At 40.9% G+C, this 27472-nt stretch overlaps 1 protein-coding gene across 2 annotated transcripts in view; it reads right to left on the reverse strand.

The window, feature by feature from the left end:
* Positions 1–27472, reverse strand: part of CIT (citron rho-interacting serine/threonine kinase) — a 156151-nt gene that overhangs the window by 110076 nt on the left and 18603 nt on the right. For both annotated transcript variants that reach the window (XM_069497097.1, XM_069497096.1), the window contains exons 5-8: positions 17462–17604; positions 16487–16580; positions 9890–10093; positions 8007–8160 (exon numbers count right to left, since the gene is read on the reverse strand). In XM_069497097.1, coding sequence (XP_069353198.1) covers positions 8007–8160; positions 9890–10093; positions 16487–16580; positions 17462–17604 — 595 coding nt within the window. The remainder of the gene's footprint in view (positions 1–8006; positions 8161–9889; positions 10094–16486; positions 16581–17461; positions 17605–27472) is intronic.

Genomic DNA, 27472 nt, shown 5'->3' on the forward strand with positions numbered 1-27472 from the left:
TGGGAGGCAGCATAAAGATGTTAAGAGGATAAGGCTGTGCTAGTGTTTATATTAACACAGAATATTCTGGAAAGTTATATAAGAAACTGACAATAGTGGCTCACGTGAGGGAAAGAGACTGGGCATGGGGTGGGAGGGAGATATTTTTTACTGTGTAACCTTCTGTATCACAGGAATTTTTTACCATGGACTGTCCTGCTATTTCAAATAAATAAAAGCAAAGAGAACCTGGAGTCAGGGAAACCCTAGTCTGATTCCTACCACTGTCAACTTCTGGGTCCACGACCTCCACCAAGGGGCTGGTCTCTTCAGGCTACGGCATCCTCATCTGTATTGTGAGACTATTTATAGTACCTGCCTCACAGGGGTGTGGGGGAGGAATAAAGGGGGCAATAATAGGCATAAGGTACTTTGCAGAGCCCCTGGCACATAGTAGGTGCTCAATAAATGGCATGGTAATAGAAAAGATGGATAAATTATTAAGAACATTTAATCCATCTGTAAGGAAAAGTAAATGTGAGAGGATAATGAAGTGGCGGATGGGGGAGGCAAGAAAATTCCTTTTTGCCATCAGAAGGCACAGATTAGGTCAACTGCCATCGTGAAGGATATGAAGGATGTAAAGTTTATCTGAGAGAAAAGCTTTCAATTCCTCAAAGCAGGACCTAAAACCCAGCAATTCTAAAATGTTCCATTTACTTAAGGGAGTGCTGAGCCTAAAAAGCAGCCTCCCCGCACCCTGTACCGAGAAGATAAAACGAGGAAGGACCACAAAGATAAGCAAGAAACTCTAGGGCTGACAGATCTAATTTCCTCCTCTTGCAGGGCTTTGCACACTCTTAACGTGCACAGAAATCATCTCAGGATCTTATTAAAATGCAGCTTCTGACTTAGCAGGCCCAAGTCTCTGCATCTCTAACGAGCTCCCGGGTGATGGTGAGCTGCCAGTCCACGGACCACACTCTGAGTAGCAAGGTCCTACTGTCCCCAGATAACAGTTCTGCTGTTTCTTGGCAATGGAGTGTTGAGGGATTCGGATCACTGTAATGTCCTCTCTCCTGGTAACCACCTGGCCAATGCTTCCAAATCAACGGTTGTAAGCTGAGGTTGACTGTGAACCCCAAGGGACACTGGGCTATGTCTGGAGACATTTTTGGTTGTTGTAACTGCAGGGTGGAGGGTGCTACTTTATCTATAGCTATAGGCCAGGAATGCTGGTAAACATCCTGCAATTCACACAACAGCCCCCACCGCCAAGAATTATCTGGCGCCAAATGTCAACAGTGCCAAAGTTGAGAAACCCTGTTCTAAATCAACAGAAAACAGAGCACATCCTGAGTCTTCTCAACTCATCCTGCAACTCAGAGTCCCAATTTTAGAAGTGGACCATCGATCCAGGATAGATCTGAGATTCAGGCAGGGTAACAGGTTAGCAGGACGCGGTATGTGGGGAGGGAATCACCACGTCACAGTGTATGGTCTGTGTTTTGTTTAAAACCAAGCATATGTGGTTCAGTAAACCAGGGGTGGATCTGTAAGCACTAAACTTCCTACCATTGTGAGGTCCAGCAATTTAACAGGATCACAGCTCTATTCAAGTCAAAAGACCAGTCAGGACCTTAGACTCTAAGCTCCATGAAGGCAGGGCCACATTCAAATTTGCCCATCAACAGAGCCACAGCACTTAGTAACACTTAGCACACTGTAAAATACTCATATATAAAAATGAATCTTGTCACTTCAAACATCAATGCAATTCCGAATAGTCTTAAATAGACCCAGAAATTAAACCACTCTATCATGTGACATGGTTTATTATTTGCCGTCATCACAAACATTGTTATTAATAAAATTACTTATGCTAAGGTACACATGCTATTGTAGAAAGCATGGGCTTTGGAGTCATCCAGACCTCAACCCAAACCCAGACTCTCTCACTCACTTGTCTTATGACCTTGGACAAGTTACCACCGTATTCACATCTGTAAAATGGGTATAATAATCCTTCCATTTGACAGAACAGTTTTGAAGTAATATAGGGTGACATACTTGAACACCCAGTGGTTGGCATAGAATAGGTGTTCCCTAAAAAGTATTTCCTAGCATACTAAAGAACAAGAATAAAAAACCCAGGGAGTTACATGGTCCTTATTTCTACATACAAAAATATGTAAGAATTTCATCTGAAGCTAGATAGGCATAGAAGCCCACTCCTTTAAACCAAAGGCCGTCATCACTCAAGTTTATTGAACAACCACAAGATCACACACCAGTGGTTTCACTACAGCCATCCAGGACTGGGTAGCAAATAACAGTCAGCCACAAAAAAAAAAAAAAAAGACAAATATTTCAAAGGGGACTATCTCACTGCGTCATCAGCATGGGAACAGCACCAAGACACCACCAGATCACAGTGAAATGTACTCTCTGCTAACAAATGCTGAGGACTTGAAAAATCAGAAAAATTTTGTGAGAATTTTATCTTTCGAACCACTCAAGAGCAATAGCCTGTGTCATAAGTAAAAGACAATAAAAATGATCGACACTCTTGGCCATAAATGTTCTAGGAAATAATCCATAACCACTTCTTGCATTATGTGTTTCTCACTGTTAAGACAAGGCAGTACTGGATGAAAGGTACAAGTGTGCTGGTTCCGTTGACATCATTACATCTTAGGGGGAAGATATTTTAGGAAACATGATAGAAGAGACCACCACCCAGCCCAAGTTTCCCATTGACGGGAGCAGGTACACGACGCCAATCAAGGTAGGCGTAATCTCAAAGCCATGAAAGAAGGGCTCGGATTGGCTTCAGCTTTCCAGAAGTCCAGAAAAATCAGGCTGCATGCAACCAGAATCCTGCCCGGCATCTGAAACATCACCAAAATTACACAGCCCGGAGCAGCTGGTACAGTTAAGAAACCCCCTACTGAAACTTGGAAAGCAGCCTGGAAATCATAATAATAATAAATAAGCAGTTGAAAACCCAACCTTGTGTGAGGCTGGGAATGAAACGTCAGAATAATGGGTGCCTAGTGACCCATGAACGTGGCAGTAACTCATCCCAGAGCTTTTGACGTGCTGGAAGGGTAAGTATCCCTGAGCTGGGTCAGATGCCTGGTTCACGGGGTGCTGCCCATGGCAGCCCCAAGGGGCAGGACCCAGGAGGGAACAGAAGCTCCACCTAACCTCAGTGTCAAAGCCAAGGCATGTCCTAGTTTCTCTCAGTAGCGACTCTCAGTTCTGTCATTCATAAATTTGCTCAGACCCTTCTTAAATTGCATTTATGTATCCTGCCAGGACCACCTCTTGAGACAATGAGTTTAAGATTATTACCTGCTGTGTTAAGCAGTACTTCCTTTCATTGGTTACAACATGAAAAGAAGAATTAGGGGTGAAACAGCAGAGAGGCTAATGTTGCTTTCATCAAGGGACAATCTCTTGTTGTGGAAAGCGGAAATATTCAACAGCCTGGAAACCACAAGGCATTTAAGCAGCAACCATGAACTTGGGAAACTTAATGACTTCAAGTGTTTTGGTTGATGAAAGTCACTCAAAATGTGTTTATGAAAAACAGGACTGGACAAAGGCATAATTTATGTTAGAGTTACCTAGTTAGAAAATAGCTCAAGTGGCATGAAGTCCAGCAATGTTTTCAATCATAAAACTCTGAGTTGATTGCAAATATGCAGGGATCAGAGGTTGGCGTAAAACAGGAAAATCTGCTAGGAGACACTGAAATTAATACCATGCCTCTCTGCATAGTCAGGAAAGCCACAGAACCACTGGGAAAAGGCACTACCATCCTCGGTGGGCATGAAGATCCTACCCACTGGTTGAGCTACACTAAGTATTTAAGCTAGGACTAGTCCCATCAAATCAAACACCCTAATTGCAATATGGTACCCTGGACTGATTCCTGGAACAGAAAAGACACATGAGTGGGAAAACTGGCAAAATCTGAAAAAAGTCTGAAGTTTAGTTAACAGTAATGTACCAATATTAATCTTAGTTTTGACAAATGTGACACAGTTATGTAAGAGGATAACATTAGGGAAAACTACATGAAGGGTATGCAGGGACTCTCTGTACTGCCTCTGCAACCGTTCTACAAGTCTACTAAGTTATTAAGTATGAAATGTCCGATTTCCTTAAGTACTAAGTTTGACAGCTGATATCTCTGACATTTCACTTTGACACTTCTTGGTTTTTTTTTATTGTGGAGGTACATCCTCATTCTTTCAAATGCACAGTTTGGCTTGTGATTATCTTTCACATCTTTTTTAGAGCAATTTTTGTGAAACCATGGATAAGTCAAAAATGAGTGTTATTTTTGAATATGAGTTCTGTCGTGGAACCAATGCAGCACAGACAGCTCAAAAGATCAATGAAGTGTTTGGGAAAGATGTGGTTAATGAATGCACACACCATGTCAATGGTTTGAGAAGTTCTATTCTGGTGATTTTAATCTTGAAAATGAAACCTGGTCAATCTATTACAACAGATGTCTACTGCAACCAACTGGACAAAATGATGAGGATGCTTGCAATTAAGCAGCCGAGACTGGCCAAGAGATAGGCCAATCCTCCTGCAAAACAACGGTGCTCGAACTACAGAAGCTGGACTTGGAAACTCTCTGTCAACCACCGTATTCACCAGACCTTGCACCAACTGACTACCACTTCTTCCAGGCTTTGGACCACTTCTTGCAAGGAAAAATGTTCAACTCTCAACAAGCTGCAGAAAACACCTTTGGCAATTTTATAGCCACTCACTCTCCAGGCTTCCTCACTGGTGACATAAACAAGCTACTGTTAAGATGGCAAAACTGTGTTGATGGTTTAGGCGCATACTTTGATGGTTTAGGCGCATACTGTTTGAGATATAACAAACTACACTTTTGATTCAAAATCGGACATTTCATATTTAATGACCTAATACTGATATGCCAAAATAAAAGGTTTATTAAAATTAAAAGAATTTTTTTTAAAGTAAATACATTTTGTGAGTCTTCAGAGCCATTATACTGGGAGTTGAAAGTCAAATAAAAAACATCAGGTTTTTAAAAATTAGGATTCAGTCGGGTGAGGAAAACTCCCTGATATAAATTGGGGGGTTGGGAGAAACAGAAGGAGCTACTAAGTGGATATTTATTAGGATGAGGAAACATTAAGCAGATAGCCACAGAAGGTATGGTGGATCCAATACAGTCAGCACTCCATGTCTGGGGGTTCCATATCCACAGTTCAACCAACCATGGATTGGACATACTCAAAGAAAAAATAAAAATAACAATACAACAATAAAAACACAAAAAACCAACACAGTTTAACAATTATTTACATTGCATTTACACTATATTAGGTATTATACATAATCTAGAGTTTTACGTTTTTTGTGTTTTTGAGAGACAGGATCTCGCTCTGTTGCCCAAGCTGGAGTGCAGTGGCATCATCATAGCTCACTGCAGCCTCGCACTCCTGGACTCAAGCAATCCTCCCTCTTCAGCCTCCCAAAGTACTAGGATTATAGGTGTGAGCCACTGTACCTGGCCTAGAGATGATTTAAAGCATATAGGAGGATGTGTGTAGGTTTTATGAGCAAATACTACACCATTTTATATAAGGGTCTTGAGCATCCTTGGATTTTTGGTATCTGGTGCAAGGGTGGGGTCCTGGAACCAATCCCCCACGGATACTGAGGGACGACTGTATAAAGGCAACATGCATGAATATGACTCTAGTAACCCATCACCATATTATCCCAAAGACAAGCATGGCCTTTCAAAAGATGGCCCTTATAACAGTCAGCATGAAGCACATTCTACACAGGCACTACCTCATTTACAGAAAAATAGCTGTACTTGTAGACCCAATAGGACTAAAATCCGTAGACATCCTGAAAGGAAAAGACTAGAACAAAATCTGGGAATTCTGACATAATACCAAAAACAACATCAAGGTGACCAAAACATGTAGCTTTATTCAACGACATTTCCTTGCAACACTGATGAGAAAAAAAAAGTCAATTCCCAGCAGGGGCCCTTGTCTGGGTGGAGTCTGCACGCTCTCCCCACGTCTGCGTGGGTTTTTTCTAGGCACTCTGTTTTCCTCCCACATCCCAAAGAAGTACATGTGAGGTTCGTTGGCGTATGTAAATTGCTCCAGAATGTGTGTGTGTCTGTGTGTGTGTGTGTGTGTGTGCGCGCATGTGTGTTTTGCACGCACACCCTGTGATGGGGTGGCATCCAGTCCAAGGTGAGTTCCCACCTTGTGCCCTGAGCTCCTGGGGGGGACACGCTCTGGCCACTTGCAACCCTGAACTGGAATAAGTGGGTAAATGATTATCTTACTTGTTTTTATTAATCTATCTTAAATGTATGAGTAGCTCACATTTACTTCAATGTTTAACATTAGAAGTGTTTGTTTAGAAGTTTCGTGATGCTTTTGTGGCCAAAAATATGCCATGGGAACTTCACTGTTGTTTGTATCAATTAGCCTATAGGAAAACTGGTTTTGTTACACAGCATTTTGCATAAAATCATAGTTTCCAAGAACTTATCAGCTACATTAAGTGAAGACTTACTATAGTCCCCCATTATCTGAGGTTTTGCTTCCTGCAGTTTCGGTTACCAGCGGTACAGTGCAATAGATATTTTAAGAGAAAGAGACTTTGAGGTCTTGGAAAGTATCCCCCAAAGGGGAAACTAATGTAAAGTTACTCGTGTAACCACCATTTACTGACTTACTTAAATGGAGGTATGTTCTTAGGCATAATCAAGTTCATGCACAAAAAAATTAACTGCTTATTCCAGTAGATTATAGAGATGAAAAGGCAAGACAAGGAAAGATTAAGTATTTGAATAACATCTTAAAAAAATTCTATCAAATTTCTAAAAGCATAAAAAGAACAATGCCCTAAAAATATATTACTGATTAGAAGGTTTGAACCTTGAAGATTTGGGAGGTGATGTTGAGAGACTAGAAGAATAAAACAATATGGCTACCAGAAGAAAAATGTTAGCCAAGAAAGATTTATGGAAATGAGGCCTACTTAAATATTTCAGCAGGAGGTTAGAGAAACCATCAAAATGGCTTTCAACTGGATGACACTGGATCTTAACCACACTCAAGTCCCAGCGGAAGGTACAAGAGGTTATAATTACAACTCCAGTGGTTCCAATTAGAAACCTGGTTTGGACACCTAGAAATCGGTTCCATTTCCCAACCTCCCTCCATCACCAAAAATAAAACACAAACTCAAACAGGCCAACTGCTTTCTTTTCTGCTGGCTCTAATCCATGCTGATCATTGGGTCAAGTCATTAGATCACATTTAATCAACAACACATCCAGAATTTAAAAGGTTTAAGAAATCACCAATTTGTTAAAAAAAAAAAAAAAAAAAATCAAGTATTTTGATTTTGTTAATAATAAATCAGGAATTTGTCTTTAATGAATTAATTCAGTTCATTAATGGATTACAAAGTGGATGTATGAATGTGTGTATACACTACAGATTTCACATGCCTATGAGCAAAGACAAATATTGTAGAGGGAAACAAATGAACACAATGAGGTGTTTGCAGTTTTAGTACAGGCTCAGCCATTAGCAGAGCAACCTGGGCACACTGCCTAACCTCTGACTCTTTTTCCGTATTTGTAAATGAAATGTCTAGGTCCACTTTTGCTCTGGAAAGAAACCCTGACAAACCAAGCAACAACCTTTGAACTCCATCAATTTGTGCCTCTCATTTACTAAGGGATAATATTCTAAAAAGCCACACAAACACGGAGTTTGATAAATGACCCAATTCTACGCAAACAATTTTAAAGCAGAATTATTTCTCAATGACCATTACATCATTAGCTTCTGATACTCTTGCAGATAATTAAAGCCTTCCTTTATGTAATTTATAGCAGCTTCTCTGGGCCCGAATCGTTTCACATCACTCTCAAGTGTTCCATAATCGAAACACCCCAATTTAAGGAACGTAGCTCTACTTACAGTTACGGACGTTTTTCCAGTCAGTTTTAGAGAAGAAAGGGTGGCAGCAAAGACCTTCGAACTTCAGTCTCTCTCTCTGGCCGCACAACAAACTTTGAATCAGATCAAGGAACTCGCTGCTAACTTTGGGGTCATCTGGAAACTTCAAAAACCGCTGTTTCAAAAAATAAAACAATTATTTCCTGAGCGGTGATTCTGTTTCTCATGTCCCAAAGTGAAGAAAGTGTTTCTCATATATGCAAGTTTCTTTTCTTGTTTTGTTTTTTTGTTTTTTTTTTAAAGAAGGAAGTTTAATGCTCTCTTCCCTTTGGACCAAAGGCATGTTCCCAAAATAAGTGGCCTGTTCCCATCAATAGGCCCAGTTCCTTTGTAGGGGTTCAGTATCCTTCATGGTTTGACCCCTGCTCCCCTCTTCCATCTCATCTCACTACGTTCCCCATCTCTGTCTTTGCTGCCCAACAATGATGAGCTATTTAAAGCTCCCTGAACAAATCACGCTGTTCTCTCTGCCTTCCCTGGCTACCTTCTCTCCCCATCGCTCCCTCCTGCACACTCCCTCTGCACTCTGCTTTTGCACATACACAATGTACTGCGAGTTCTGTGCAATGATGAAGAGAGAAGGCAGAGAGGGCCTTCTCTTTCTTGCTCATCGCTGGAAACCTGCTACCTAACAGTCCTTGGCATAAGGCACTGATTATGAAAGGAAGGAAATAAATTAGCCCTGAGAGTCATCTAAGGGGAAACTTTAACTCAAGAGGAGTCTCAAGAATAACAATTAATATATGTACATAAAAAATGTATGTATTAAGGCCAGGCACAGTGGCTCACGCCTGTAATCCTAGCACTCTGGGAGGCCGAGACGGGTGGATCCTTTGAGCTCAAGAGTTCGAGACCAGCCTGAGCAAGAGTGAGACACCGTCTCTACTAAAAACAGAAAGAAATTATATGGACAGCCAAAAATATATATAGAAAAAATTAGCCAGGCATGGTGGCACATGCCTGTAGGCCCAGCTACTCGGGAGGCTGAGGCAGGAGGATCACTTGAGCCCAGGAGTTTGAGGTTACAGTGAGCTATGATGATGCCATGGCACTCTAGCCCGGGCAACAGAGTGAGACTCTGTCTCAAAAAAAAAAAAAAAAAAAAAAATATATATATATATATATATGTATTAAGCATTCCAGAAAGATGAAAATTGGGTGAGATACAAAGACCTAGGAAATAAGTTCTCTTTTTCCTTTTGGTTGAAACTAAAAAAACATATATATTTATCAAATCTTTAAGAAATGGGCTTGGCCAGGTGCAGTGGCTCATGCCTGTAATCCCAGCACTTTGGGAGACCAAGGCAGGAGGATCCCTTGAGGCCAAGAGTTGGAGACGAGCATGAGCAACATAGCAAGACACAACTCTTACAAAAAATTAGCCAGACATGTGCCAGCTACTCAGGAAGCTGAGGCAGGAGGATCTGTTCAGCCTAGGAGCTTGAGGTTGCAGTGAGCTATGACGATGCTACTGCACTTCTAGCCAGGGCAACAGAGTGACTCTGTCTCAAAAAAAAAAAGAAAAGAAAAGAAATGGGCTTAATATAGGGAAAAGCAGTTATTAGAAAATAGTTTAAATTTTACCATATATAGACATGCATATAGAAAATATATATAGAAAACTATATTTCTAATTCATATCCTCATTCAATTTTACTACCATATTCGATACTACTAAGAAGCAAGACCACGGACTTCAGAACCAGACTGTGTCACTTTGCACAAGTTACTTACTTTGCTGTTGTTATTTTTCCAGTACTGCTGATTTACCTATAAACATTCATTCACACAATTTTTAAATGACATTTCTCAACATTACCTGAAAATCTACTAACGACTCTTACCTGGAAATTCATGATGTTACTGAAGGTTCTGGCTGAAGTTCCCTCCGTGAAGGGAGATCGCCCATAAATCATCTCATAGGCGATCACTCCCACCGACCACCAGTCACAGTCTAGGCTGTAGGTACCCTTCCCGTCCCCGTTCATCACGGTCAGCACTTCAGGAGCCATGTAATCTGGGGTCCCAATCGGGAGTTTGGCAATCACCTAGAAACCCAGAAATAAGATGAACACAACAAACTTTCAATTAGCCTCTAGTAGATTGCCAACAGCCACATTCAGATACAAGCTGATTTGCCACTGATTACTATTCTCTGAGACACTTAAACCTTCCGTCAAGTGGCACACTGTCAGGAAATGCAAATGCTTTACTAATTAAAAAAAAAAAAAGCCCATCATAATACAATCCAAAGGCAAAAGGGCAAGAGTTGTTGATGATAACACCCACCGGTTACACAAATAAGAGCTGGCACATACCTAGAAGGGAAGACATCTTTCCTGACACAAGTTACCCATATGAGAGACCTTCTCTTACTTATGAAAACAGCAAAATGATAATAAACCCTAAGGAAGAGTCTGTAAAATCAATCTAATCATTACTGAAAAAACAGCAGCTAGCTGGCAATACAGAATACAAACGGATGTTATGCCGCAAGTTCAAAAATTTGGAAAACTGCTTTTAGAATCAGCATTCCCACTTCAGCCCACCCTCAGGGCAAGACATGATAATTAACTTCCACCCAGGCCAAATGTTAATGAGTTTGTTTTCCTCACTCCCAGCTCTTGTTCCTGTGATCCCTCCCCACTGTGCAGAAACCCAGGGCCCTCCAATCCAATGGGACCCACCAAGCACCTGACCTTGGCAAAGAAAGATTAGGATGGTACAGGAAGTCTTTTTATAAAGCTAATTATATTCCATTTAAAGGACTGTTCTTTTGTTTTCCTGAGAATTTGTCCTTCTGTTTTAGTGTTTAAAAGTCCTTTGTTTCTTGAAATGATACTGATGAAAGGAGGTTTTCTGCCCCTCACTCCCACCCCTGACTAGGAAACCTAGTAAGCCCCTTTGGTCCTCAAAATTGTTGTGAAGTTTTGCTGGGCCATAAAATGTGAAGTGGAAGGACTGCTCTTTCTCCTTGCTCCCCATCAAAACAGAGAGGCCCCAACTTCAGCCATATACTATGTTGACCAGCGGTCCTATAACCCTACACCGTAAACGGGCTTCTCTCGGGTCAGCGGATATATGGCGAGAAAGAACTTTCTCCCCATTAAAGGAAGTTAAGTGTCCCCCAGAGAAGCAAAGATTTTGTGGCTATGGCTACAAACCTTTAAGGCTGGGCTTTATAGCAAGAAAGTAAATTTGCTTTGCTTTAATTGGGCCTGGAGAGAAAAATGAATCTTTCTCGAGGACGTTACACCATCTCCTGTCCCCAGTGATGAATCTGGATGAAGCTCTTCCACCCTGCAACCTTGCTCTTGTCCATTCCACTGCCTCAGGATCCTCTCATTATAGGAAACGGACCCATTCTCCCATTCCATCTCTTCTCACCCCTTCCCTCAAAGCCCACACTCTGGTGTAGGTTTTTCTGAACCCTAAACCCAGAAAGCAGTGTGATACTGTCATTCCTGACACTGATCACCCACTGCTTTGGGCAATAGGATTTCCACTCCAAGTACCCCCTTGAGAAAGCTAGATGGTCCCACCACCAAAGAAAGCCTCAGGCAGGCCTGTGTTGATGGACAAAAGTGTGGGCAGACAAAAGAGAAAATATTTAGTCTGAGACAGAATCATAAGGTGACTTAAGTGTTAAGAACTGAAAACAGCTTAAGTCAAAAAGAAGCTTTGATGTTGGGAAATCTGAGCCAAGACTTCAGTCTTTTAAAATGTATATAATGGTTAAGGAGCTCACAAAGGCTTAGGATTAAACTACAGGGTTTTGGTAAAAACCACAATACTGACAATGAGCAATAGATATTTTTTAAACAACAAAACAAGAGAAGAAAAACGAGCATCTTGGTTTGACTAGGTAATGACAATGCTACTGTATCATTGATTAAATGCCTACCCTTTATGTCTAATTACCTTGCAGGACAATAACTACACAATTGTCAAATATGCACCATTTGCATTTGTTGGATTTTATTTTAATGCCACATAGACTGTTGGGGAATATTCGGTTCTCCTTGTTTGCAGCTCACAGGGCATAGTCACTTGTTCAAAACCAAAGAGTTGAAAGAAACTTGATTGGGTCATGTTTATCAGGGTGACCCAGCCTAAGAATATAGATTATCAATGCCTCATTTTCAAACTAATAGACTTATTGAAGAGAATCAGATAACTCCACAATTATTCTTGCCTCATAACAGATATGTGATTTACTATATACATTTATGTCCAATCATTCTCTAATTTTTTCTTCTTCTTTAGAGACAGGGTCTTGCTCTGTTGCCCACGTTAAAGTGCACTGGCATGATCACAGCTCACTGAAACCTCAAACTACTGGACTCAAGCGATTCTCCCACTTCAGCCTCCCTAGTATCTGGGACTACAGGCACATGCCACCACACCCAGCTAATTTTTTAATTTGTCGTAGAGACATGGTCTCTCTATGCTGCCCAGGCTGGTCTCCAACTCCTGGCCTCAGGGGATCCTCCTGCCTCAGCCTCCCAAAGCACTGGGATTACAAGTGTGAGCCACTATGCCCAGCTTCTAATCTTCTAAGTTTTTTTATTAATTTGTACTAGAAAGCTATGAAAGGTGAAATACCCCCTGGCTTCCTCTTAAGTATTTGATAGCAGTTAACAAAGGTTTTACCCTTTTTTCATTAACAAAGTTCTACAGTGCTTAACGGTATTTAACAAAGGTTTTAATGACAATTAATGACTACTAGGTTTCTATTAGTCTCCGGCCTCCAAGCACATTAAACTCATTCAACATGTAATCTCACAAACCCTGATAAGGATTTTGCAAATGCTTTCACTTTCCTCTGGTGGCAATTCAGCCAGCTAATCCGGGTGAGATATTAAAAGTGAACCTGTGCCAGGACCCCCGCCAGCCTGCAGGACACTAGACTATCTGCCAGAGCCCTGGCATTGCTAAACTTTAGTTAATTTTCACTGTATTGATAGGGCAGAAAATAAACCAGTTCAGTAGGAGACAATAAGACAATGATTAGGGGGCAGAAGGGACTGCCACGTGTTGGGAGATAGAGGGAAAAGAGAGAAAGGAAAAAAGAGGGAGGGAGAAAGGGAAAGAGAAAGAAAAGGATTACTTAACAGACGCTTTTACAAACAAAAAGCAGATGAGGAAAGTAAGAGAACCAGTGTCTTCCTTCTCCCAACCCTTTTCCATAAAATGCTTGAACATAAAACTATTTAAACCTAACTTCCCCTATCTAGCTGCCCAGGGCATAAACATACACCTGCAGAAACAGGAGGGAAAGGAATTCTCACCATGTTGTTCCTCTTACGGAAAATAAATCTTTTTGCTGTGAAAGTTGATGGTAAGAACTGGGTCATTCTTGTCATACCCAACTAAAACAGAGTCAAGAGGCCCGGGGAAAAGCACTCAGGGTACAAAATATTCTCCGAGAATGTAATTCTCTGCAAGCCTGTCTGCTGAAACTGCTTCTTGTAACCTGGAACCGGTTTTAGCCATAGCTTCTGAGATAACTTGCTGCAATTCTAGGACTAATTTTGCCCACCACTGACACCCACCAATCAGAGCTTGTCAGCCCCCCAAACCCTTACTGGTAACAATGAACTTTCTCAAGAAGCAATACATGACATTTCTCCCTTTTTATAAAATCTCTAACCTTCTCTTTGTTCTTTAGACATACCGAAGACCACCTGGTCTGTGTGTATGCCCCAAATTACAATTCTTTCCTTCCCAAATAAAACATTAAATTTAGAGCTTCACCACTACATTTTTATTTTGACTTCAACATCACTCCTACAGAAATCTAAAAAGGTCTCTTACGGGGTTCCAACTGCTAAATAGGGCTATGCACTTTACAATCTCTGTACAACTGTTTTCATGAGAGCCAAATGAGATAAGTTGGAGCTATTAGCTATTTGCCATTCTTTAGGATTCCAATAAGGTGACATGGATGACCTAAGTCACACAGAAGAGCCTACGGTCACTAGGCCCCTGTGTTTACTAATAGAAAATACTCCAAAACAACATCTGAATATGAAGCTTGCAATAGGAACGGACAATGGAAAACTGAACAGATCCTAAGATTCAAAAATGTCCAAAATACAAAGATAATACTTGGAGGTGGTAGGAAAAAGGACTGATTGATTTTGGGTAACATACATTAATTTCATGTAATGTGGATTATATTTTATATAACATATTGTGAGTGCAGAAAACATTTAGAACCTAATTTTTTTTAGGCCTATAGAACATTCTATTTAAAGGAAACATGTTTAACCCAACACCATTAAGCAAAAATACCAAAAAATTATTTATAGTTCTATATCCACGCTTAACTTGATCTAGATTGTGGATTATTGCTCTTGTATAATAAAAAGGTCTTTGCACTTAACACAAGGCTAAAAATTTCTTCGGATCTGCTTTTCACGTTCCGGCCCTAAAAGCACGAGGGGAAAGGAGGTGCAACATTCTCAAGTGTGCAGCGCTGAGTTCCATATTTCCTTGACCAAAATAATCAGGGGTTGAGCCTTGAGCTGCCATTAAACCTGAGTGCCTCCAGAGGCTCCCCGCCTGGAGTGAAGGTTGCTACAATTAGAACTGAAAAGGGCAGTTTGAAGCACCGAAAAATAGAAACCTGAAATGAATAGGAGCCCTGTCTCTCCGCCAACCAAGGGCTCTGAAAAGAGTGACCCCAGATGCAGAGAAAGGGCCTGACTCTTAATGCCCACTTATTTACCAAGCATCGACTTTGGATTTTAATCTAGTTTTCTGAGTAGGTTTTCTTACTTCAAACCCATATTGCTGGCTCTAATTGATTAGCTTTCTGATGTTTCTCCATCTACTGCAGGCATTCTCAACCAGGGATGACTCCGCCCCCCAGGGGACACTTGGCAATGTCTGTAGACATTTTTGGTTATCACAAGTGAAGGGGAGGATGCCAATGGTATCTAGTATGTAGAGGCCAGGGATGCAGCTAAACATCCTATAACACACAAGACAGCTCCCCACCACAAAAAATTATCCAGACCAAAATGTCAAACAGTGCTGAGGTTATATTGTGACACTATGTACCTATGCTTCAATTTACTTCTAAATGCATGAGTTTTTTCATGTCACTAATGCAACATGTAAGTTTTTGAATCCTAGGTGGTAAAAGTTAACATTTTTAACTTTTTTCCTGTGCTTTACTCCACTAAATTTAGTGCCTAAGTTTTCATGCCTGTTTCTGAATTGTACATAATTTTTAAAACATAAAATGCTTTGATTCTATAATCTAATTCTTAATGTAATGATCAAATGAGTAGATTAAAGAATATAACTTAAAAAAATAACAGATGAGAAACTTTGACTTTGGATAGCATAGGGAGACTGTCTTTTGGGGGAGGGAGGAGAATTGTTTGTTTGTTTTTTGTTTCGCTTTGTTTTGTTTTTTGAGACAGTCTCACTCTGTTGCCCTGGCTAGAATACAGTGGCATCATCGTAAAAATGCCATCAACCTAATTATGTACACCTTTCTCCAAGGAATTTTTTTAAAAAGGCAATTTTACATATTGTCCCTTTATATAAAAGACTTAACTCTCAGAGTTAGGGGGCATTTTGAACAGCAGCTTCTCTAACCTCTTAATTTGTGCGTTTTAAATAGAATCAGTAATTTCTAGAGAATTACTAAACTCTAAAGAATAAAAGGCCAAGTCCCTAAGGATTTTGTCTAGGTCACCAAGTGGCTCAGTTGTGAAATCAGTCTTAAAACCTAAGTCGATTTTCTCTTAGACCTATCCTTTTCCGCATAGTTGACTTCAAAAGTCACATTTTAGTACATACCAACTTTATTAGAAGATTTTTTAACTAATCTTTTTTTACTTCGTCATCTTTTTTCCTAAAGTATCTCATTCTTGAGCTCAACAGCTACCCTCCTGCCTTGCTAATTAGCATGTGGAATGCAGTTTCATTTTTACCAAAGATCCAAGACTTAAAAATGACATTTTGAGCACTTGGTTCTTAACACTTAGGGATATTTGGTTCAAATGCTCTAGTGATTAATTTCAATTTTGTTGCATAGGAAATAGAGGATTTGAGATAAAGGAGGTTACATTTCATCAAAATATTTTAAAGTAAAAAAGATAACAGAAGACAGTCTGTAATAGGCAAGGAAAATGAAGGGAGAAACAAAATAAGCATTTTCCTTTCTTTTTAAACCAAACTATATAAGAATGTTCCTAAAAATGTTTTATAGGGTATTAACAGGTACTGTACATAAAGGGATGCTATGGTCTGGGAAATAGTTGCATGTCCCCATCTCCATCTCTCTAGGAGTCACACACTGGCAGATGAAGGCTCCAAAATGTTGCTTACCATTTGATCCCAGTATTCCCCAAACTTGTAAGGGCCACAGAATGTTTTTTACTCTAACCTCTATATTAAGCTATCCTATTGCACTTTGTTACCATCTTGTTTGAATTCATTTTAGCAGCTGATCCAAAATCCACCAGCTTGATGTGTCCCGTTCGGTCAATGAGGATGTTCTCGGGCTTGACATCTCTGTAAGAAAATCGGGGCCACGAATTAGTGTCGTCTTCTCCATGCCAATTAGCAAGCAGTTGCTAACCTAGAATCTCAATTCCGCCAAGAATCTTGGTTTATGTATTCTGCTATACTGACCTCCTCTATTGATGGATGTAAATGATTAGCATACATTTTGCAAAACAAATTTAATTAAAAAGAAGCAAGGAAGGAAGAAGGGGAGGGAGAAAGAGAAAGCAAAGGAAAAAAATACATATTATTACATGGATTCTTCCTCCTAGAAACACACATTTTACGTTACGAAAGCTAAAGCCAGAAGAAGCTAGGAAATTTGCCCAAGGTGATATGGCTAGCCAATGGAAAAGCTGAGATTCTTTCAGATTTTGTGATTCCTAGTCTAGCCATCACTGTGTTCCCACAATATTCTCGGATACACATAAAACATCAGATGAATGAGGACATGAAGAAACATTTATTGACTGAGGATTTTGTGGAACATCTTTATAAATGACTAACAGGCATAATTAGAAATATAACTCCGTGGTCTTCCACTCCTATGTGGTATGCCATTTCCTTCTGCAAATTAAATTCAGTTCTTCCATCATATAATCCAAAGAACCCATCCAAGGGTTCCCAGTCTTATTAGCTACATTAACAGATCTTACTAGCAAACTTGAGAACATTACAATTCTACATCTATTGCACTGTTGAAGCGGCAACCAACCTGAAATGCCTGCCATTTTGGAAAGTTTACTTTCAGCCAGTTACACATAAGATTAGCTAAAAAAATGGATGGAGTGTTATTTTGATCCCAAAATCATTCATCCACTGAATTCCATGCATGAACTCTTACTCAATACAGAAAAATCCTCAGTGTGCTACCTGAAAGTCTTACTTACCGATGTACATATCCCATCTGATGAACACTGTGAACAGCCAAAATCAGTTCGGCTAGGTAAAACTGAATCATATTTTCATCTAATTGGTCCTCATATCTGTTCAATAGTGACAGCAAGTCCCCTCCAGGCTGATATTCCATGACCTGTATGGAATGCCAAAGTTATTAATTCTTCACACACCCAAAAATAGAGAATGCCTCAATTAGATCCTCAAATACTGCCTGACGTGTTATAATTACAACGTCTCCACAAAGCAACGGAGATGTGTAAGACATATTGTAAAGTCACGTAGGATGAGGTCCCTGCCCTAAGTGAATTACATCCATTACCCAGGAGAATCAATATAATGAAAGACTAGTCCCAGATACCATGCACAGTGTTTGCAAGGCAAGCTTGAAAAGTTGAATTAAATCCACCCACTCCCCCACCTACCCAAATCTACACCCCAGACATTCCCTAGGATTACGTACACAGCGTAGATGGATATTCCTAGAGGGCAACAAACTCTCTTGTATCCTTTTTGCATTCCTCTCAGCACCCAGCAGAATATAGGATGTGTGTGAGAAATGTAATACAATCTTTTCCTCCTACAGTTGGTGTAGAAGGCAACTGACAGCCTCTATTAAAAATTTAAATGTAAATATATACCCTTTGACCTAGTAATTCTACTTCTAACAATTTACAAGTATTTACAATAGTTTGAAGATAAATAGATTCACTGCAGCACTGTTTATAACAGGGAAAAAAAAACTGGAAATCACCCAAATATCCACCAACAGGCGACAAGCTAAAATATGATGTATCTAACCAATGGGATATGATGCGGATATTAAAAGCAAACGGATTCCATCTATTCATACTGCCATGGTAAGCTGTCCATGATAATATAAAGTGACATCCTGTACAGAATAAAGTACAACCCCTTTTTTGAGAGAAAAAAACAAATTATTATACATATTAGTACATCTATAGGGAAAAAATCTTGAAGAATATAAAGCCTCAAGTAAAATGTTTGATTAGCCAAAACAAAAATATTTTTCGACCCCAAAGAACTGAAATGCTTCCTCCCTTTGATGATAACCAGGTGTGATACTCCTGAGTCAACACGTGGCCTTGCGGCCAGATGGCCTGGGTGGCTTCAGACTGCAGCTGGTGACTTCACTTCCTGCCTTTCAGTTTCATCCCCTGGAAAACAGGGATAAGGCTAATCTCCTTGCAGCACTGTACGAGGATTAAGTAAGACAAGGTCCTCAGAGGGCCTGGCACAGTGCCCAGCACCAACATGAGGTCCTCAATGACCCCTGAATTCCCATCCTTCTCCCCACTTTGCTGTACCATCCTTTCTGCTCTGGCTGGCGAGAAGCTACAACCCATTTTGACCATTGCTGCAAGCATGTTAATCCTTACTGAGTTCTCCCGTCCTTTGCTCTGATTTCCCATTTTATTAGCCATGCTATATATGTCTTCTAAGTTGTCTCATATGCCTTCTGGAAAAAAAGGCAAGATCTGAATATACTTCTTTAAAAAAAAACACTAAATCTCACAAACTACTGCACTCCAAAAGCCAACTCTGGGATGTGAATTCTCACCATCATCCTCCAAACTCCTGTTTGCTTTGAGTCCAGAATTAGAAGAAAGCTCTAGACAAGTCAGAAGTGGAGCATCTGCACACAGCCCTAAAGGCCCCAGGCTGATCCAGTAAAAACTCCGGGAAGTCTGGCCAGCACCCAGGCAAGCCCAAACCAGAGACCCCCTGGAGAAGCCAGTGACTTGCACGTCCTCCCCAAGGGCCCCTTAAAACCTGGGAGTCTACTCCACTCACATGGCTTCTTGCACACAGCAGACACTCAACCAGATACTGTACAATTACATTTAAAGAGTAAGGTTGCATATGCACAGCAATTGCTGGGGGGGAAAAAAAGATCTGTGAACTAACAAGAAGAGCAACAACACTTAGAAGGGCAGCACTTAACATACACGCTTTATTTCCCCAAGTTCACAGCAGACATTAGCTACTCGTCCCAGTCCTCGAAGAGCCCACAGGAGCCACCTGGTTGCCTGTAGCTCACCCACTCATCCCAACCTGGTTCTCCAGGGGCCCTGGGTATGTGGGTGAATGCTAATGTGTATGTCTGTTTTAAATATATATTGCCATTAAAAAGCCCTTAAATATCCAAAAAAAGAAAAAGGAAAGAAATTCACAGATAATAACAGAAGTACTTATACATTTAGTACTGAAATGTCTTAAAATAAGAACAATGCATATTTATGATGCCATGCCACAGTTATAAATTTCCTATGGCTCTATTAAGTACGTGGAAAAAAATCTGTGGCTTGTAAGTTCAAGGCTGAGAAAGCCAAATGTATAGCAGCCACTGGCAACTTTTAAGAATTCACAAACTAAACACTATTTAGTACTTAGCAGCTACTCCTGAAGATTCTCTTTGTATGACCAGTAAAATAGTTTAGAAAATAACAACAATCTCTTAAAAAGGCAAAAAGACACGTATTCTTTGCTTCAATTCAGAAGATCCAATTTCTTGAACTGAAAATTCCCTCCCAAACTAGATCAGTCTTTTCTAAGAGTTTAACAACTTTCCATTTCTTCAAAACCACGGTTGATTGAGAAAACAAGCAACAGAAATTACAACAGCTGCTAAGCAGCATGTGCCACAACATGAGGCCAAAATAGACACACTAAATGACAAACCTTTAAATAGACTGAGCCCTTATTGAAGAAACTAATCAAACTTGACCCACCAACACAATTCCACATTACCATACTGAGAATTCCAACTGTGCACCATCAGGAGAACTTAGTTTGGACATTTACTGAGTAAATTTGGCTATCCCAAAATGTTATCCCCAAACTATGCTACCAGGGTATAGTTGCTCATTTTCGCACAAATGGAGCCCATGGGGAAGACGGCATATGTGTGGCCAACCCAGGCTTCATCAATCATCATGCTGTTGAGCTTAAAGATACAATAAAGACCCAGGACTTGAGTACTTTCAGAAAACACTTTTGGACGGTTAAAAAAAAATAGTACTAAAAATAAAATAAAATAAAAATAAATATAACAAAAATTTTTAAAAATTTACAAATAAAATGGTACCAAGGCTGACTGAGTATGGTGGCTCACATCTGTAATCCCAGCATTGTGGGAGGCCAAGGGCAGGGGATCACTTGAAGCCAGGAGTTTGAGACCAGCCTGAGCAACACAGTGAGACACCATCTCTACAAAAAGCAGAAAAATTAGCTGGGTGTGCTGGTGCATGCTTATAGTCCTAGCTACTTCGGAGGCTGAGGGAGGAGGATCGCTTGAGCTTGGGAGTTTGAGGTTGCAGTGAGCTATGATGACACCACTGCACTCTAGCTCAGGCAATAGAGCGAGACTGTGTCTCAGATAGGTAGATAGATAAATAAATAAATAGTACCATAGAAGGGTAAAGTATGTCTCCTTCCCACCCCAACCACTTAGGGAATATTTTAAAAATAAGGATTCCAGGGACTGACTCCAGACTTCATGGATCAAGCTCCATGGGCAGGGCCCAGGAATCTGTAATTTTAAGGGGCTACTGGGGTGATCCTCATGCAGCTAGCCCAGCACAGCACTGGGACCCACTGTTGATGAGGTTGTAGAACCAATATGGCTCCCCACTCCAACTGAATTAAAAGTCTCTACAGCAGAGGTAACCTTGAATGAAACTTGGCTTTAATATAGCCATCACCTCTGCTGCTTATATTTTTTCAGTGACTACCTAAAGCCTTTCTGCATATCAAGACAAGATCACTGACAACAAAGAGTTGGAAAATAACTGGTCCATCAGCACCAAAGCAACGATCCTCCATCCCTGCAAGGACTGGAAATGTCTCCTGCATACAATGAACAGCTGCAGGTCACCCAAATGGTGATCACCAAGGCACAGTAATCAAAGGCCGGGGAGGCAGGAGGAGGGAAGAGTCCTAGAGTGAAACAGCCCTAAACAATGTGGCAACCCTGCTGATGGCAGAGAAAGCACAGCAGCTGACAGACGAGCCTGGCTTGGAGCTATAATGGACTTGCTCTTTTAAAGCAAAGACTTTCAGGCCAACAGAGACAGACCCTTCTGATGGCAGCAGCTGCACATGCTAATTAAAGGGCAAATCTTACATGTGTTCAGTTTGGAAGGAGCGGCTGCTTCTCTGCTGGTGTTTGCATCCATATACTCCAAGTACTAGGATGGCAGTTTCCATCCGTTGTGTCACATTTGAAACGAAGGACAAACGTGTGTGAGCATGCATGCACACGTAGGCACATTCACCCACCTGCATGCTTGCAAGCATGTGCATGCATATGTGAGGGAATGTAAATATTTAATAGTGCTTTTGTACTCTGTTCCAATTCACATAGGGCGTCATTAGAAGCATGGTGTGCTAGCCACCTCTTAGAAATGCTTCTTTGAAATGCTTGCACATTCAGCATTACTGAAAGCGCCGTGAATATGTAATCATGTCATTGGCATCATTATCTGTTCTGCCCAGTGTTCCGGACCTTTGGAATGGAGCAGGAGGGGAGGGATCCTCTAAACAGAGTTGCCCCTGGTAGAGACCCTATGTTACTCTTCTTGAAGGGCAAGGTGACCAAGAGAAAAAGAGAGAAGGCCCTTTATCTCAGAAAATATGAATCCCAGCCTGATTCATCTATCTATTCAAAAAATCTTTATTGAGTACTGAATCACCCAGAGTGTTTGCTGGCTGGAAACAGCACAATGAAACCAGGTGATGGAGGACATTAATGAATGAAGGGGCTATTTACAAAGATGCAGCTTAGCTTGAGGAAAAGAACCATGAGATGATGAAGCACCCAGAGCCAGCAACAGGAACCATTCCTGGGAGCAAGGAAGGGATTTCACATGTGTACACTATTACTGAAGGGACAAACAGAAGAAGCCACAACCAGGAACTAACTATAGCTACAGCTATAGGACGATGGTTCTCGAAATGAGGTCCCTAGGCCAGCAGCAGCAGCAGCAGCATCACCTGGGAACTAGTTAGAAATGAAAATTCTTGGACCACACCCCAGACCTATTGAATCAGAAACTCTTGAGGATGGGGCCAAGCAAACCGGGACAACGTAATTAAATTGTGGTTTCTAAAACAATACAACTCTAAATGCACTCACTTGAAATATGCTTCAAAACACCAGGAAAAAAACAACTATTTCAAAAGCACAGAGAACTCAAAGAACCTCCCTAAGGCAATATCACACCCAGCAATTGAAGTGAGGTCAATCAGAGATATTAATATAGCTTTTCATCAATGAGAAAATTGAAGCCGAAAAAGCCAAAGACTCTGGAGAGACCAAACAAGGAATGGTAATAAAGCAAGAAGCGATACTCTAAGTTACAGTCTCTTTCCGGTGGGCAGCTGGCTTCCAAACCCTGGCTTCAGAAGCGGCAACACGTGAACACGCCTGATGAGTTTTGAGATATGCTTGAAAAATCAGATAATCTTAGCAGAGAGATGAAAACAGCACATGTCTCCTTGTCAAAACTATCATAAGCTGCCACATTTCACTGAAGTAAACAATGAAGTTGTATTCATTAACTCTCTCCATTCCCAATGGCAGTATAGGCTGATATTCATACACGCCCTGGGGTCAATTTCTAGAAACAGCCCACCTCCAAAGCGTCCCTATGTAGGAAGAAAACACTGCCCATAAAACTGCACAGGTGTGGGTTGAAAGCAACAGAGGAAATATGAAGAATTAATCCCAAGCAGGATATCAGAACCAGGTGCTATTAGCAGCAGTTATGGATGCGGCAGTATAATGTAATGAGTAAGAACACAAAAGGCGGAGCCACAGGGCCTGGCCTCAAACCCCAGGCTCTACCTTTTATTACCTACAAAAGTAGCTATTTTCACCTCTGTGGCAGACTATTAACTGTCCCCCCCCCCCAAATCCATTCTTCCCTTCTTCCATTATAACAAGAATTTTAGCTGGATATAAAGCCATGCAGCTAGACAGTAATTTTTCAGTCTCCCTAGCAGCTAATGTGCACTCATATGACAAAGTTCTGGCCAAAAAAATGTGAGAGAAAATGATGTGTCCAATTTCTATGTCACTCTGTGTAAAAGGAATTTGCTCACCCTGAATTTCTGCTCTTTTTTCCTACCAGTCAGCTGGAACAAAGACATGAAATGGCCCAACTTCAACCGTGTAAAAGAGGACAACCACCTAAGGAATGAGAGAGCCACAAGATGGAAGGAACCTGGGTCCCTGATTTATCACATACAACAGAGCTGCTCCACCAGCCTAGACTGTATGTTGGGGTCTATTTGTTATAGCAGCTCTGCCTATACCTTAACTAATACATCTCTACATGCGACTGGGGAAGAACATTTGGAATGGACATAGGGAAGTCACTGTAAGGTCACAGCAGGGAAAGCAAGTTCATGGATCAATTGCAAGTTCAGAGCAAGGGCAGCCTGAAGAGAACCACAGTATGAAAAACACCAATACAGAGACTCTCACGAAGAATTTAAATACTATCCTACAAGTGGTGGGTTGCAAAACAATGTGTACTTTGCAAAGATCAGCTCCTTCATGGAAGGACACTGACAAAGGCATCTGTTACGCAGAATTGAACAGATTTCTTCATGAACCAGATCAACAAAGCACTGTTCCCATGGGTCGCCTGCCAGAATACAGGACTAGCCTTGTTATATAGAACCAGACGTTACAATGGAATTTGCTACAATTTTCTATGTACCAGAAAACGGTAAGCCACATTCACTGATATGTCACTGCAAATGGGAAATTTTCACCATCAAAATTCAAAAGAACTCAAGTTCAATTTCCTTGCACTGCATTCCAAATTTTGAAAACCTTACTGGATCTATCTTGAATTACATACTTTAGAGAACCAAACTCCCACTGTTAACATAATGCAATTTCTATAGCACAATAAGTAAATTTGTATGTAAATCCAATTTCTATGAAATTAATCATACACTCATCTAATAAATATTTCTTAAGCATTTTCTTGGTAAAGCTCTACTGGGGGCAAAGGAGACATAATTACTTTCTTCATGGAGGCAGCAGCCTCATGAAAGAGACCAATACCCATCCATGAAGGGGAGTACAGGGTGCTATGAGCATGCAACAGAAAGGCACAGTCCCCCAGAAGCAGAGGATCCAGGAGGGCTTTCTGGAAGAAATGACATCTGATCCAGCCCAGAGAAGTAAATAGGAGTTAGCAAGGTAAACAGGGAAAGAATCAAGAGCATGCAAAAAGGTCAAAGAACCAATGGAAGCTCAGGACGAATGTAAGGTGGAAAGAGAGAAACGGTAAGTGATGAGGCTGGAGGCATATGCACAAAAAGCCTGGGAAGCCACGTGGAGGGGTCTGGACTTCATTCAGAGGGCATCAGGGAATCTTGAAGGGTTTTGACAGCCGGATGACTTGGCTGCAGTATGTGGAAGACCTGGGGGGAGGGCCAGACAGATGGCAGGGAGAACACTTGGGAGGTTATCACAGTAATGCAGACAAGAGAAGATGGAGGCAGGGCTGGAGAGAAGAGGCAGCCAGGAGAGATATACTATAGGATGTATAGTTTTAATTCATTGACTCAAAATGTATCTTCATGAAGCTGCATTAGCATTTCAAATTAACGTGCAGCTGCCAGGAGAGCACACTATGTAACTTTCCCCAAACTTCAAAGGTTTAGTGATCTAGAAGTGGCCAATAGGTACAATGGAATGTCAGCACTTTACAGTGCCCATACAGACCTAAGATCCCCTTGTCTTGCAACAAAACATGTTTCCAGATTCAGAATTTTTCACGTTAGAAAGATAATGTGGTATATACACTTTATATTATGTAACACCCTCAATAGGGTCAAGAACATCACCTCATAAGCAAATGCACTCATAATTTTGCAGCACAATGTATGGATAGTAACACTCGAGGGGATGAATAAAGACCATCAAGAGCCTTAAGAAAGCTCAGGGCAGGTTTTGCCCAAAACTGAGTTCAAGTCAGGTGTTGCTGCTAAACAAGTAACAGAAGAACTTGAACTTATTCAGAGCTCTGGGTATTTCAGTATTACAGATAACGGATGGTAGAGCTACCATCGTATCTTAGTTTGTATGCTAAGTTTGGGTTTTTCTATGAAAACTATACCCTTAACAAGCATTTTACTGCAAAGTATCAAAGTACCTGAGAAGAAAATCCAGACAAGGAAATAATTACAAGCTCCCATCAGTAATACCCAATCGAACTACTACAGAAGGCTGTGAAAATGTCATTGAACCCGAGTATCAATGTCCTGAGACAATCAGAGTGCAAAAAAACAGCTGTTTTTAGCAATTTCCCATCTTGCAAGATGGCAGGTGGGAAAACTAAGCAGAAGCTGAGGATGCCAATGCCACAGACACGAGCAAGAGGGAAGCCCCACAGCCAAAAGGCTTAAAAAAAAAAAGTCCCCTACAGCTGGGAGCCTGTCTTAGGAAGGCCACCAGTAGATATTCCCAGTCCGAGAGGTATTCTGGGAAGGCTCTGTCCAAGCAGATGTGCGCAGCAGCTAAATCTGCAATTAAGAAGAAAAAAAAAAGGGGGGGAAGTTTCTTTCTTCCATGACAAACCTACGTGGTAGTAATAAGAATGGTGACACCAGAGTGGGAAATTCTCAAAATGCCCAGATAGTACCCTCCTGAAGATGTGATTTGAAACTCTTGAGCCATGATAAAAAGCACCACAGGCCGGGCGTGGTGGCTCACGTCTGTAATCCCAGCACTTTGGGAGGCCGAGGTGGGAGCATCATTTGAGGCCAGGAGTTCAAGAGCAGCCTGGGCAACATAGTGAGACCCCCCCTCTGTACAAAAAAATTAAAAGGTTAGCTGGGCATGGTAACATGTGCCTGTAGTCCCAGCTACTCAGGAGGCTGAGGTGGGAGGATGGCTTCAGCCCAGGAGTTGGAGGTTACAGTGAGCTATGATCACACCACTGCACTCCAGCCTGGACAACAAAGTGAGACACTGTCTTTTAAAAAAAAAAAAAAAAAAAAGCCCTACAGCCAACATAAGAAAACTGCAGCTCTGTGCCACTTCTGGGACCCCTCTGACCACCCTCACTGCCCACAGGGAGGCAAGCAGTGGTTTCCCTAGAGCTACTGGGCAGTGGCTTGTCATATGGGACTGGACCACTAAGTCCTCAACTGAGTTCCTTTACACAAACACTCAAAATTTGTCAACACCTCCACTAAAATGGACCTTAATGGTGTGAAAATCCCAAAGCACCTCAACAATGCTTACTTTGCTCTCCTTTATTCTTAACTTTTTATTATGAAAATTTCCAAATATGCATAAAAATAGATTCACGGAGCCCTGTGTGTATTTATCTTCCAGCCAACAATCATCAACCAAAAACATTTATTTTACATACTTATTCCATTTATAACCTTTTTTGTCAAAGCATTTTAAAGCAAATCCCAGATATCATGTTATTTCACCCCTAAAAATTTCAGTATTCATCTCAAAAGACATAATCTTACCTGACAACAATGCCAGTAAGATTGCTAAAAAATTAAACAATGTATAATTCCAAATGCATATTCAAATTCTCCCACTGTCTAAAATGTCATTTTACATTTTGTTTGAATCAGGATTCAACCAAGGTCTGCTCATATGGTAAGTTGATTTTTTTTAATTTCTATATAATTTTTTTAATTTTTAATTTTTAATTATTAGGGGTACGTAATACTTGTATATATTCATGGGCGTGTTCTGATGTTCTGATATGGGCATACAATGTATGATAATCAAACCAGAGTAATTAAGGTATGTATCACCTCAAACAACAATGCTTACTTTTTTTTTTCTCTGAGACAGGGTGTCACTCTGTTGCCCAGGCTAGAGTACAGTGGCACCATCATAGCTCACTGCAACCTCAAACTCCTGGGTTCAAGTGATCTTCCTGCCTCAGCCTCCCAAAGACCTGGGACTACAGGCATCACCACCACATCTG

The sequence above is a fragment of the Eulemur rufifrons genome, chromosome 21 (genome assembly GCF_041146395.1).
Source record: "Eulemur rufifrons isolate Redbay chromosome 21, OSU_ERuf_1, whole genome shotgun sequence".
Lineage (NCBI taxonomy): Eukaryota > Metazoa > Chordata > Mammalia > Primates > Lemuridae > Eulemur > Eulemur rufifrons.